Source organism: Cottoperca gobio, chromosome 10 (genome assembly GCF_900634415.1).
Source record: "Cottoperca gobio chromosome 10, fCotGob3.1, whole genome shotgun sequence".
Taxonomy (NCBI): domain Eukaryota; kingdom Metazoa; phylum Chordata; class Actinopteri; order Perciformes; family Bovichtidae; genus Cottoperca; species Cottoperca gobio.
In genome coordinates this window covers 11,467,375-11,482,579 of record NC_041364.1, presented here as the reverse complement: position 1 = coordinate 11,482,579, position 15,205 = coordinate 11,467,375, and the positions used below count along the sequence as shown (strand labels likewise).

The window sequence follows — 15,205 nt, the reverse complement described above, 5'->3', positions numbered from 1 at the left end:
ATGAAGTTTTGGGGACCATGTTCGGTTGGATTTTATATTTGTGCGGCCATGCTTTTCAAAGGTAGGTTTGGAGAAAGTGATTAAGTTTTTTTCCTTTTTTATATTTTAATGTACATTCACATTCAGTGAGTGCATGAGCCTGTTTAGATAAATGAAGACTATAAGAAATGAATGATTACTATTAGTCGTGTGCTTTGGATAATCTAGACGTGAGTTTACATTTGCCTTTATCTGTTATTCCTAAAAGGATTTCTGAGTTTTGTTGTGCTCTTTGTTGGAAGGATTGTCTACGGTTAGGCAACTTCTTCTTTTGCATGAGAAATTATTCAAATGAAAGGCACAATTTTAACTTGAAGATGAGTGGAGGCAATGTATGCTGCTTTGTTTTGCATTTCATGTTGAGATGGCACAGATATAACTTTTAAATAATTAATTTGAAGTTATGAATCACTGTAATTTGTTTTAAAGAGTCACCAAATGTTCTATTGTATAACACTTCTTCTGAATTTATAAAAGACAAATGCGAATTAGTAAAAAAAAAAAGAAAAGAAAATCTAACCCTTTCTGCACCCTGAATTTACTTCAGTTGTATCTCCTTACAAAGGTACAGTTCTTTGAAATGCTATGCGCATGTCCGTGCATTAATGTTTGATCATTCGTGTGCAATTATATGTGCATGCGTAACTCTAATTCTCCCCTAAGCCCCATCCCATCATCAACATTACCATCAGCATCCTCTGCAACATCTGGGTTGTTTACTTACCAGTTTGTGACACAGCAGCTTTGCTGAAGACAAGATATGCCTTCAAACCCTCTATGTATACATGTGTGAGTGAGTGAATGACAAACACTGAAGGGAGAGATAAAGAGGATAGATTACCTGCAATGACAAGAGGCCTCCGCTTTCTTTCATGGACAGTGTTGCTGTCTCATGGTGGGACAATGTGTCCTGTCTACTGTCAAAGTTGTCAAAGCACTGCAATAGACATACATAAAACTACAAATGTCATGCAATTTAGTAATGAGTCTGAAAATCATAGGATTTTTCTTTTTCTTTCTTAAACAATTCACATAAATCTGCAATGAAGGTGAGAAGATTTAAATGTTTTTAAGTTAACTTTCTTTTCAAGACTTTGCTGCAGAAACAATGCAAATGTTGGAAACGATAGATCGATGGCTATATTGATATCGATGGATGTATTTCACCTTTATGTTCACTTCAAATGGCAAAAGACAGACAACAGCATGTTTTTTTGAACAGTGGATGTCATGGCCGGTCACGTTTGACTGTTGGCAGGAGAATCGGCTTGCTCATGAGTCTTTGTGCATGGGGATTAAAGAACCAGCTATTCGCTTGTAGTCCTAGTATTTTCACATTCACTGTCCCATTGATAAGCAGCTTTAGTCTGTCCAGGGAAATACTAGACAATATCCAAAAGAGGTTAGAGAGAACAATTTAGTTTCCTTGAAAAAGAAACATGATTTTGTGACAGATCGATCATGGCATATATTCGACTCCTCAGGCTGCATACATTTTTATTAATATGAAATACTCAGCAGTCCTGTATTCAGGTGCAGCAAAAATACAATGCATATACCCTCCAATGAATTTATGTTCCTGAGCCTCACTGGTAAGAGTGAAGTGACCTGGCACAGATGCTGTAATAATATCTGCTTGATTTCAATGCAACGCCTCATCTCTCTCGATGTCTCCTCTGTCTCTTTCATTTATTCTCTTTTACTCTCGCACACACACTGTGCTTGCCTTTTATTTTTTTCCATGGTCAGCAATACTTACCACTTCCCCACCCAGACTTTACACTCTTAAATCGCAAAGTTTATGTTAAATGTACTTGTTATGCCCTTGTTCAGCATTTCAGTCATGTGTTAAGGTATTATAAAGTAAGTGCTGCTGTTAATTCACTGACAATGATATCATGGTAACAAGTTGCGCTGCCTTCAAGTTAGGTATGGGGCGATTTGGAGAAAATCAAATATCACAATATCTTTTGATCAAATGCCTTAATATCACACACAATATTTACACAATGGGATATTTGAATAATAATCATCAAGAATGTGGATATAACTACTAAGTGGGTAAAGGCAAATAATTGAACAGCTAGAACATTCTGGTAAATTTAGAAAATAACATTCATTTACTGTAATGCAGCCTTTAAAACCAGGAAAAGATATTAGAAACGATATCTCGTCTCATATCACGATATCGATATAATATTGCTATATTTCCCTGCTCTACTTCAAATTACTTAAAAGATATTTGGAACTGGAACTGCGTATATGGATGCCCTAAATGTACATATGTATATATATATATATATATATAGCAGTTCCTGATAACGTATGAAGCTTTTTAGTTCTAGAAAGAAATGCAAGGCATGGTAAATTGTGTTAAACACTGGTGTAAAAGTATGGATGTGGTAGCCATGCACTCAGTGTTGCAACACAACGAAGGTTTTAGCTCCTGGATTAGGATTAAACATACAGTGGTTTTAGAGTTCTGAGCCCTGACCATAGATTAGAAATCTCCAGTACGAATACATCCGTCCAAAACGCCATTAACTTGCTTTAAGCATCTCACACACACAGTGGGTAATGAGCATGTTTACATGCACATGAAAACCTATTGATTTACAGAGAAATACACAAAGACATGAACAAAGACGTTAAATACATTACTAGTTGGCTGTGGAAGTGTAGAAGGTTGAAATTGCTTATGTAAAATTGATCTTTTCAGGATTACTATTATCCCGGTGGTCTCTTTTACTGTCTGTCATCTGTCTCTGTTCACTCTCCCTCGTGTCTCCTTGACACCCACTTTAGCCATCATCATTACTGATCTTGTACATTACTTCTTGCCAATGACATTCTGCCCTTCTCTTGCCTTTTTGTCTTTTCTAATGGTTGCAGGTTTCAGATTTAAGCCTTTTTACAACATTTATATTGCAAACTAGGATTGTTTTGAAGACAAAGCAGAGTCTGCGATTCTGGAGAAAGATTGTTAATATACATTCATGAACTATCACCTGCTGGGATAGTGTTTTGTAGCTCGTGGCTGTACCAAATAGTTCTAAACTTCAAACCTTCATTCATAACGTCGACATTCAAAAGATTGTTATCAATAACTTTGGCCTGGTGTACATATAGCATTTTGAAGCACTCATACATTTTTTGGAAGTGCTTCTATTTGAACATTTCTCAGCCCTCTGTCCAAAAGTCCAAATGTATTGAAAAAAGATCGATAATATCTTTTCCAAGATTCACAAAAAAAGAATTCTCTTTTAATCCTTTTCTGTTGGCGTTTAGCTTTTCAAAGACAACATTTTCACTGTGCTCAAAAACTCTCCTGCTTGCTGCGGCGCACACAAAGGGAAGTAGGCTCCTTTATGAACAGACATTCAAAGTTTCATTCAAAAACCCCATAGAAGCCGAATGTAAAAAAAATAAAATAAAATTAGGTTGAGCCCGAATTTACAGAGTCAGGGCTGTGTATGTATGAGCACCAGATTTATTTTCAGCGCACACACAGAGCAGACAGCTGGCGGGACGTGAGGAAATATTCGCTAAATTTGAATAGAATCACAGACTCCACCTTATAAAGTGCAGATAATAATTAAATAACATGTTTGATATATGAAAACTGCCCTGTATTAATATTAATAGTCAACATGCATTTGTACAAAATGAACCAATTTGTAGTTGGTGCAAAAATTCAAAGGAACAAACAGACACTACCACCCATCTTGTTTTCACTACGAGAGACAATATACAAGTTTTAGGTATTTTGTCGTCTCACAAGATGTATAACTCCTGTCTGAAGTTTACCATTACAAGCAAAACTAAGCATCGTCAGAAAGCTGTGTAACATGATTAAAGGAACTTCCTGTGTGGCTCTATATCATTTTCAGGGCATTTTAAGGACCCATGGATGCCCCGGGGTTTGCCCTACCTTAGTTCTGACCTCCTTCTAACCCAGATTATCTTTCTCCTCCCTTCCCTACCTTTACATTATGTCTCCCCCGTTGTTGTGCCTCCTGCTATCAACTCCCATCATCTCTCATTACTCTGACTCTCCCCGTATCTCCCCGTGTCCCTGTCTGTGTTTTTAAACAGGTCAGGCAATGAGCTAGCCACCTGTCTTTTAAAATGCAGGTTTAAAGCTGCTGAACATCTGGACACTTCACTGCTGACTTCCCCTGACTCTTTTCCCTACCAAATGATTAACAGTGAAATAATGAGGTGCTAGACCATTGCCGATGTAGGAGTGACCTTAATTTAAATTGATGCACACTTGGAAGGTTTAATGGCGGAACTGTGTGTATGCTTCACACACGAACATGAATGTATACACATACAAATAACAGTGGAGCCAATACAAGTATCCTCTTAGGTTTTGTGTCTTTTGAAGGACACGTTTCTCACAAGCATGAATAAAAGATAAGACCGTTCGTACACACACAGACATAGACACACACTTTGTTGCAGCCCATCAGACCTTATAGTGTCTGAGTCCCATTATTTCTTCACCTTGGGGTGTTTTCCTTTATTGTCAGTCAGTCAGTTAGGAGGAGGCTGGCTAGAAGGAGCATATCTTGGTACAATGGCACTGGCAGCAAGATGGCAAGAATCTCGGGAACCATCTGTACCAGTACAATAGTCCCTTTTCAAAGCAGCTACTTTGAGATGTCATCGCAGGATAAACACGGGGTTCGGTATTGTGCATGCTGGCTCATTGAAATGGCTGTGGCACACTAAAAAGAACGGGCTCATCATTAATGTTATCAAATACACCTGTGTTTACCATGCATTGACATGTCTAAATGGCTGCTGTGAAAAGGGCCTACATTAATATATTAATTATATAATGTTATTATATGTCATATAATAGTATATGATAGACCACTATAAGGACAATGTAACTGTTTAAAACATACACAACCAACATGTTTTTGTAGGTTTTGTTCCTTGTCAATAATCAAAACCATTCATGCGTAACAATGCGTTCAACATTTCAAAAAAGTTTGCTGTAGCGCGTCATCCTTGTATTAATGTCCCCGCCTCTTCGCGGCTGTTAGTGGTTGGTTTTCAAAAAGTGACATTGACAAGCGCATCGACTTTATGAAATGCACTTTTTGAGCAAATGTTTCAACAAAAGGAACACGATATGGCTAAATCGCCAGCTAGCCGAACACAAACCTTGCTTTTCTTATCCCTATTGTGTTCTGTCTTAAAGCTTCAACTGCAAAACCGTGACTAACAGTTTAACTGTATTGCTGGACTCGCTGGGCCATGCTCTCTCCTCTCTGCTGCTGCCAGTGCCTTAGAATCACTAGGCTGTGGGGATTTAGTGCCAACGGCGCCAAATGAATAATAATTATTTTTAAAACATTTGGCTGCATCATCCTCAAGGGACTTCAACCTCGTCCCCTCTCTCAGCTTTTCAGCACCACCTTTACTTCTTTCTTTCTCTTTTTGTTTGTCCATCTTGATCCACTCCACTATTTCACAAAATTTCACCAAACCACAGCTGGGAAAGTTAGAATGGACCGGACCAAAAGTAATTGGCTGGGAGAGAGAAAGTTGACATATAACCAACCGCAGTGGGACAGCACAGCTCTTGATTATGTGAAAATATGTATATTTTGCTTTGCATTGGCCCATTTGTTAAGTGGTTAACTTTGCAGACAGTTAAATGACAAAGTTTGTCAAAGTCTAAAGGAGAGCTAGATGGTCTCTGTGAAGGTGGACGAATGAAGTAAATCCCAACAGAATAAGGACCAAATGAATTTAAGTTTCACTTTTGTTTTGTTTTCTCATGCGCCTATTGTCCGACATGTAACTAAATTTGACATACACATGTTTTTATGTGAATCAGGATTTAAAACATCTTGTTATAGTGTATGTATGTATGAGTTTGGCTTTAATCATATCGCTCCTTCCACATCACCTTTGTGTTGTGTAAATGCAGTTCTATTTTGTTTTCCTCTTTCAGTTTTTCCCATACACTCTCACACATACAATAATAACTGATTTGCATCAGAATGGCTGTAGATGTGTAGCATTTGTTGTGGGGTTGTCTGTCCAGGCTCTCGGGGAGTGGTGGTCTTTCAGCGGTTTCTTTGTGCAGCCCTATTCTTCCTACAGGTTCATAACTCTAGTCCCTCTAGTCCCAGAGCATTCTGGGATCAGAGCCCTGTTATGTATCCAGACCGGATAATAGACATCCATTTTTGAGATTAAGCAAGCATATTTACCACCAATAAGATTACTCTAAAACTAAATAATAAGGAGTTTGTTTGACAGTAGTATGATTGTTATATTAGTACTGGGACAACCCTCAAAAGAAAGAACTTGCTGTCAGCATGTAGATACATTTTGAGCTAAACTGAAGTGAAATGAAGTTGTTCTTAAAGCCTTTTACTTCTATTCTTATCACCCTTTTGTCACCACAGCCCTGTAGTGTTTTGCTGTTTATTCCCTCAGGATTCATGTTGCATCATTGGGAACCTCAGGGGCCCCATGTTAACCCTGTCTGCTGAGTCTGTTAGCAGGCAAGATTGCTGGTGGCTGAAGCAAGTTACACTTAAGATGTAAAAATATGGACATGGCATGAGGTTTCTTCCATTTTTTCCCCTTTAATTATGGGGTTTCTTTTAGGAAGTTTTTCCTTGTGCGATGCGAGGGTCTAAGGACAGAGGATGTTGTAACCTGTACAGTCTGTAAAGCACACTGAGACAAATGTATAATTTGTGATATTGGGCTATACAAATAAATTTGATTTGAATTTGATTTGTAATGGAAACAAAAAACTGTGATAGGCCGAGACATCTGCCAATCAAGCAAACACACCAAAAGTAATTATGTTTTCCTGGACACTGTTTTCTTTCTAAGCAGCAGTTGAGGGATATTAACACAAAGAAGGAATTTATTACAAAAACAATCTTTGCTATGCATTTGATTTGTCCAACTCAAACTGCTGAAGCTTCATATTAGCTTTGATTGAACTTAAAAATGCATTTTGCATGGCATTGTTAGTGTATGGTATCGTTTGGATTGTAATGATTGCAATTCCGGTTCCTGTTCTGCTTATCAATTTTGGTTCTTAACGGTTCTTGATTTTGATTCTTTAAGGGGGTCAAAACAGGTCACTTATTTCACAGAAAAAAAAAAATATATATGAAAACCGTTACAGAAATGTATATTCATATTCACAATTCCCTTGATAAGGTTTATGGAACCTGTAAATTAAATGCATACAGTTTAATGTGGTTTAAATTAATTAATTAAAAATAATTCACAAGTTAGTTCTGATTGGTGCAATTTGAGATTGTACCATTTCCCCTGGTATCCCCTGCTGTAACACTGAAACCTGCAGAAGTGACACAGACAGGGTCCAACATCGTCGGGCAGAAAATACAATCAGCCAGCTGATCACGTCACTGCTCGCAAAAGAAAGAAAAAAATCCCTTCATTCAAGTAATTTTCCAGACCTTGTTTGACGAGGGACATACTGACCTCGCTCTGCTCTACCCGCCTGTCTCACACTCCCAGGGATGACAGTCAGGCTTGTTTACTTCCCAGAGGAAACAAATATAAACAACTTAACGAGTTGAAATGCTAAAGGACATTCATTGCGTCTTGGAGAAAAACTTACAGTTGGGTGAGAATGATGACTGGTGTTATAAGAGTAGCGGAGCTGCTGTGGAGCGAGTGACAGAGGGAGAGAGAGATGTTGCATAAAATCAGCTGTCGCGGAGCAGAGAAGAAAACCTGCGGTCCATGAGGCACGGCCTCCTCTGCTCAACTCTTATTAATCTTCCCATAGTGCCAAGACAAAACAAAATAAATGATATCTTTGCAGAGCACCACCCAGTCCTGGGACAGCGGCAATGTGCTTAGAAACAGATAAATTCTCTTTTTTGTTTTGGGTACCCGGTACCTGGCATTTTGGATTCGGTTCTTACTTGGAACCGAGTTTCGGTTTCCAACCCTAGAGATTGTGGAGTTGCACTATAAGGGGTCTCTCCATGGTTAGTATGGACTGTAATGATTAAAGTGACAAATAATAATAATAACTCGGTATCAACCTACATACATATGGGAATAAGGGTTGTATTAAGACTGACTAGTAAAACAAATTTGATCTATCCTTTAAATCACCTCCGACTAAACATTCAGCCATTGTGTTCTATCAACTAATTGTTTCAGTCATTTCAAATCAGTCATTTTACTAATGTCGATATCTCTGTAAGAAGTTTGTTGACATCATTTCTGAGTTCCCCAAAAGCATTAATAGTACTGAATATCTTACATGGTAATAGATTACCTAATCTACATCAGTACAGTAGTGTGTGTGTGTGTGTGTGTGTGTGTGTGTGTGTGTGTGTGTGTGTGTGGGTGTGTGTGTGTGTGTGTGTGTGTGAGAACGGGTCCCTCGGGCCGTCTGTGTTTGGATACCCTGTGTCTGATGAGTGTGTTTGGGAGCCTCATCTGAACGCATTGACCCAGTAAAAATAGTCAGATGGGACAGAGTTGCCTAGCTGATTTTCTGGGTGTGTGAGTGTGTTTGTGACAGAGAGAGTGAGAGAGAGAATAACTATGTGCTCGAGTGTATTTTCAGATGCTATCAGTTGTGGAACAAAGTTCACCTTCTACCTGTTTATTTGGCCTCACTTGCCCTCACCTTGAGGGACTTTCTATTAAAATCCCACCATTTGTTTGCAGATGATGCTAAACAACTGGTGACAACATGCACTGATCATGACCATGAATTAATTTCTAGCTCTTTGTTTATTTCCTCACAACCTAATCGGCTCTAGAATGCGCTCATTTATTGCAAATAAGAACGAAAACGCTGAGAGCTGAAAGAAACGAGTCAATTCAGGACAAGGCAAAGAGACTGAAGAGGAGGAATAAAGGTAACAAAAAAGAGGCATATAGAGAGAGAAGGATCAAAAGAGGGGATATCACAAGATTTGAAAAGGCTTGTAAAGGGATAAAGCCACTGATAGAGGGAGAGAGGTGCAGTCAAAATAGAGAATAATTAAAACTCTACAGTAGAATAGCAAAGGAGTGGGATATTGCAAAGATTGGAGAGGCTTTTACATGACAAGGAAAGAAGGTGTAAAGAATTGGGATTAGAGGTGGAAAGCTTGAGAGGGAGTGAGGGAGGAATGCTGGGAAGAATGTGCTTCTGAGTTTCCCATTTTATATAGTTATTCTCATTTGCATATTAAATACAGCACTGATGAATTCCACCATCTACATGCATTGCATTTCTTCACCTAAAATCTTTTTCAGGAGCTTTTATCCTTTGATGAAGACTGAGATGCAGGTGAAAGCTCTGGAAAAAAGCTTAAAAAGTTGACCTTGAGTTAGTTATAAATGGAATTACCTTTCACACTTTTAAGCATGCCATATAAAGTTTAAAAGCATCTAGATAACCTCTGACATAGTTTATTTTCAACACACAGGGTGGTGTACAGCAGTCTTACAATAACAATCTTCAGTCTTCTCGTTTTACCATCTTTCACATTTGTACAGAGTGAAATCTGATTTTCCTGTTACCGGCTTGAACACTATATGGAAATGTTTCTTTTTAGCTGATGCTAAGCAAGGTTATCCTTTATTTCTATTCATGGCTGCAGCTGTCCCATCCTGAATCCGTTTTTCATTTTCCAAACCATTCCCCTGTCCTGATGGTTGTCAATTCTTGATGTGTCCCTTCTAATCTGTACATAACAATGGGTCTCCTTCCAAAAACATCCAACATTAATTCTGTCCTTAGTATTTGAATGGCTCTATGACTCTACGTCAGGAACTGTAGCCTCTCCCAGTTTGGACTGATTGAAAGGCAGGTTGACACATTCTTGGACTCACTGACTCACTCCAACAGCACACAAAGCAAAATGCATAAAGATATGCAGAACATATTTACATCTCTACGTGTCTCACATTTTTCATTTCCTCTCAATTCTATTTTCACAAGAATCACAAGAGATATCTCTCGCGTACAATATTCTTCTAATAAATGTTGATTTCCAGGAAACACGCTCACAAGGAAAATTGGCTTGGTCTCATAGGAGACCTTGTGAGTGTGTGAAATATATTAATATTACATACAATGTCCCCTTGGGTGCTGATGCCCTCTGGGTCCCTGCGGTGCCCAGAAGCAGTCTAACTCTATTCATTAAACTAAAACTAATTATTGATGCAGATATACTGGAGCTCAGGGGCTGCATCAGTGTGTGAGATCAGTGAGGTTAGGTTAACTTGCAGCGTATACAGGCTTGAACACATGTAGAACTATTAAAACAGATGCGTTGCCTGTTTCTGAGGGACGTTTCTCTCTTGTAAGCCATGACAAAAAACTTACTTACTGGGTCAATTACTTGGAATGGCATGTCTCTGAATATCGATTTCTCTGATCAATGCTTTCCGACACTTGTCATGCACATAATGCCATCACACACTTGTTCATGTTTCAGTTTGTTTTGGACCGGAGCCATGGCAGTGAGAACATCAAACAATGAAAAGCGTGGCACAAATAAACCCGAGAGGGCGCACATAACTTCTCCCCTGATAATGATACATTGCCAACAACAAAATCTTAATTTAAGTGATGTTCCATTTTAACACACATACGATTGCTACTTATCAGGACAAATTGATGTGTGAGTGTGCATGACAGGCACTAAAAGGTCAAACCGACAACAGTAAAATCACATCTCGTGAGGCTAAAGATATTGATTCAGTTTAGTGTCAAAAACGTCAACGTTTAAATCATCAATAATGCATCAATGCTTTTTCTAAAGTTATCCCTTGGTAGTCCTTTTTAAAATGTTACATATTGTATATTTTTCTCTATCCGATGTTCAGCCTTCATTGGTAAAACAGTTATTCAATGGTTAATAAGGCTTTTAAGAGCCTTTTCTGACATTTGACAGCTCTGAGGAACACTTTTCCAGAGGGCTTTCCATCGTGCTCTGTAAATAAAAGGTCAAGGATGATAAACAGGGAGATGAACAAAGAGGGTGTTGAACAAGACAAATCTTTCAGCTTCCCTGCTCCCTCTTCCCCTCCACTCTCATCCTCTCCCTCTGCTGGAGTTAGTTTGATGAGGCCTCTCACTGGGTTTGCAAAATTATGTTTTTTTGCCAGCTCCTCATATCAGCTTCATTAGTGAGATGATGAAGAAAAAAGAAAAGAAAACCCAACAAACTAATGGATGTATCCGTTCATCCCTGGCGTATGCTGCACACGTTTGTTTGCGAATTAAAGTTGGCACGAGTTTAATATTGAATTTGATTATTTAATTCCTTCCAAACGTTTATGAGACAAGCAGCAACGGAGACTGAGCTTTCGATTCTTCTTCACAGGCTTTATTTGTTTTGTTATGTGTTTTTGGACCTCATGTTCACAACAATTCACAGTAATAAACACAGGAGAGTCGCAGGAGAGAGGTTGACAGGATAGCAGCTGTAGATTAGGCTGTAGTCAAATTTGAGTGCACGTGCATATGATGTGCATAGATGTATGACTTTGTGGTGCTCTGTATTGATGTATTGAGATTGTGTTTTTGTCTTTGCAGAAGCCCTCAGTCATTAGAGCAGTTGCGTGGGTGTCCAAACAAACATGATAACAGACAGAGACAGATAAGCAACATAGTGCTGAAATGTGTCTGCGAGTGTGCACGTGTTAGAATGTATGTCTGCAGAAAAGCTGTCAATCCAACTTCCACATAAGGCGCTGGGAGATGAATAGACGGATGCATCAATAGAGAGGATACGGTCTGATGTATTAATCAGTCTGTGTAGCTCCGTTAGGAGCAGCGAAAGGGATTCTGCTGTGCAGTTCAGCTTCTCGTCGCTCCTCTGTCTCTGACCTCAGGCTCATCCCTGCCATAACTCTCCTCATTACTGCCTTAATGAGCCAATCAACACCGTGCCGGGCCAAAGGCACACTCCTCTGCCCTCCTTATTTCTAATCCACACTACATGGCATGTCTGAATGTGACATTCTGTCTTTTTTTCCTCTTTCTTTTTTTCAGTTTCACTTGCATCCATCATTTCCCAGTGTGTGTGTGTGTGTGTGTGTGTGTGTGTGTGTGTGTGTGTGTGTGTGTGTGTGTGTGTGTGTGTGTGTGTGTGTGTGTGTGTGTGTGTGTGTGTGTGTGTGTGTGTGTGTGTGTGTGTGTGTGTGTGTGTGTGTGTGTGTATATGAGGGAGTCATTATACAGTCTTTGCATGTTTTTTTTAATATCATTGACAGGTTGTGTATGTACTGACATAAAGGGAACTATTGTTTTGTGTTTGTTATGTTATGTTATTGAGTATATTTGTATTCACCAATGTAATATATTGCATGAAAAGTGTTTGGAACAATATGTGAGTGTGTTATACAAATCTGTTTGTAAGTGCTTTCACGTGCACTCACGTATGCCGCTGAATTTTTAACTTAATTCCACATCGGTCATTTAAGAAATTTCACCAACTTGTTTGGCCTACTTACAATACCCGTTCAAAACCCTTGGATGGTGGAACAAACTAGACCATAAACAGCCTACATTCACACTGCGGGCCATAATGATCAGTTATGTTTGACATTGTGGCCGATATCCAATACCAGCCTGAAAACTAATTATTCTGATTTGTCCTCCATGTGTATGGTGTCATTACACAGATCCACTCAATCATAGTTGGACATTTTAAATGCTCTTTGCGTTGACACTGCAGTCCTGATCATTAAAACAGATCAGTGTCACATATGAAGGACAAATTACATATTTTACTTGCAGTGAGAACACATTACCAGGAGCACAAAGCGCTGAGGTAATGAGCATGTGAGGGATATGAATATGAGACTAATCATTTGTTAATATGAATGACTTTTTGCAGAGTGAAGTTTTTACCCTGTTTCACTTCCGTCTTTTATTTGTAAAATGCAATATAGTGAGATCGGTGACTCCAAGGACATTAACAATGTGGTCTGATTATGTGTGTGTGTGTGTGTGTGCGAAGGTGTTTGTGTGTCTCTGTCTCCCTTTTTGTTTTTGAGACAAATGGGCAGTGCGAAATGTGTGTGAAAGGTGAGGTAGAGAGGATCAATAATGGTGATGAGAGTCGGGCCAAAAAACACATCATTTTAATCACTCTGGACCTTAAGACTACACCAACACACACTCTTGCCACTGTGTGTGTGTGTGTGTGTGTGTGTGTGTGTGTGTGTGTGTGTGTGCGTGTGTGTGCGTGCGTGTGCGTGTGTTACAGTCTGCGGATGTATGGGCCGATGTAAGCACAACAGTACATCTGGGACATCTTGGGGACTATACATTTCAAACACAATCAGGTACATTTTAATCTGGCTGCAGCTTGTGCCAGCAAAGCGAGGGTAAAAGGTTGGAAGGCCATTAAAGCTACTTTCTGGATTAAAATTCAGCCTCAGTACACAAGAATATGTTCCAAAGTAAAATGTGCTGAAAAGAGATGACCCAAGCCATATCACTGATAAACCCTATCCTGGAACATCATAAATCCAGCACCAGATTTACGGTTTAAAATGCAAATGGAGGGCACACCCTGTGTCTGTAAATCAAGGAGCGACCTTCAGAAATCTGTATTGAATGGAGGGGTGTACCTTCAACTCTGAAATATGAGGTAGCTCGCTGGTAGTTATGTGTGACAACATATTGTCAAAGATCCACGTACTGGTTTTATCGGAGCAAGGACATTTGAGTTGAGTTAGTAACACAAACTGTTGGTGCTTAGTTTTGAACAACTTTGTGTGCAGACATTGCTTTGTATTCAAAAATAATGAGTGTTTCCTCTTGTTTCTTTTTGTTTCCTCCAGGATCCCTGCAGGGAGAACACCAGAGGAGGCTGTACAAGGAGCTGCTCGCTAACTACAACCGACTGGAGAGACCTGTGGTCAATGACTCAGCAGCCATCCTGGTGGAGCTGGGCCTCACACTGCTGCAGATCATAGACGTGGTAAGGGAGAAAGCATTTACTTTATTCTGTATGCGATGTGTGTTTGTGAGTGGCATGGTGTAGAATTAAGGAAGTGTGGCAAGATATGAAATTTGTGTTTTTTGTTGTTTAATGGAAAATTTAAGTGGAATTTTACCATGAAGCTGGTGACTTGCATTATTTATATTTGAGGTGTTTCGCTGAATATTACATTCAGGGAGTCTTTGCATGATTGCAACAGTAAAAGTAGCTTAAAGTCCAACAAACCTCACAGTGTCAGGGTCAGAATCACAGTGGTGCATTGGCTAGAGGCAAAGAAATGTTCTTGTCCTGGAATAATAATGTATGATGGAGAAATACAGAGTGAAGAATCCCAGGAAAAGTGAGAGAAAATGCTTGAAAAAGAAAAAACACAATTGAAAAGTATCAAATCAGAGAAGTAGGGAAATATTATTTTCTTTAATATCTTGTGTATAGCTACTTTTGTATTTATTTTTGTCCATGGTTGACATGAGCTAATATCTGATGTGTGTATGTTTGTAGCTGTGGGTGTCCACTGGCAGGATTGTGCTGATACTGTTAAATGCTGGTGGAAGTAATGCACTTCTGCTGTTAGACTTTTGCTGGTCCACTGAAGCAGAGTGGGGCTAGGGCCGCGTTCAGACCGCTGGTAGCCTTGCAGGAAATAGCGCATGCCTAACACTAGCGCCCACCGATGCGGTGGCGGCGCCAACACATGGGGCTCCTGCAGAAAAAAACAGGGTTGTATGGCAACATTGACCTGGGTTCAACGTTTGTTGAAAAGCAGTGTGGTGGTTAATCACACACATGCAGGCAAGCATTCCTGCTAGATAACTTTATAGCACATATTTGTGCTGTTTACCTCATCTATCATTGTGATGAAAGATAAAATAGATGCTGCTGCGATAACTTTTCAGAGCATGTGAGTATGCAGTGTTTTGAGATTTGATGAGCCTTTTAAATGCTTTGATATGTTACTGAAACAGGACTTCCTGGATGTCTCACCGGTACCACAACACTCAACACAGTCCCTGATGTTGTTTTATCGCAGTGTTGTTTTTGCTTCAAGATTAGTTGCAGAGAGAGCCATAACGTTGCTTATTTACTTTTCCATCCGCATTTTCTTGTCTAGACTGTAGATACGAAGTGTCAAACTCTCCCTATGCGCCGCTGTCCTGAGTGTCTCAGGGTCTGCC

At 39.4% G+C, this 15,205-nt stretch overlaps 1 protein-coding gene across 1 annotated transcript in view; it reads left to right on the top strand.

Annotated features, from left to right (window-relative positions):
- Positions 1-15,205, top strand: part of LOC115014604 (neuronal acetylcholine receptor subunit alpha-7-like) — a 34,056-nt gene continuing 18,851 nt past the window's right edge. The window contains exons 1-2 of the mRNA XM_029441597.1: positions 1-61; positions 13,870-14,009. Coding sequence (XP_029297457.1) covers positions 1-61; positions 13,870-14,009 — 201 coding nt within the window. The remainder of the gene's footprint in view (positions 62-13,869; positions 14,010-15,205) is intronic.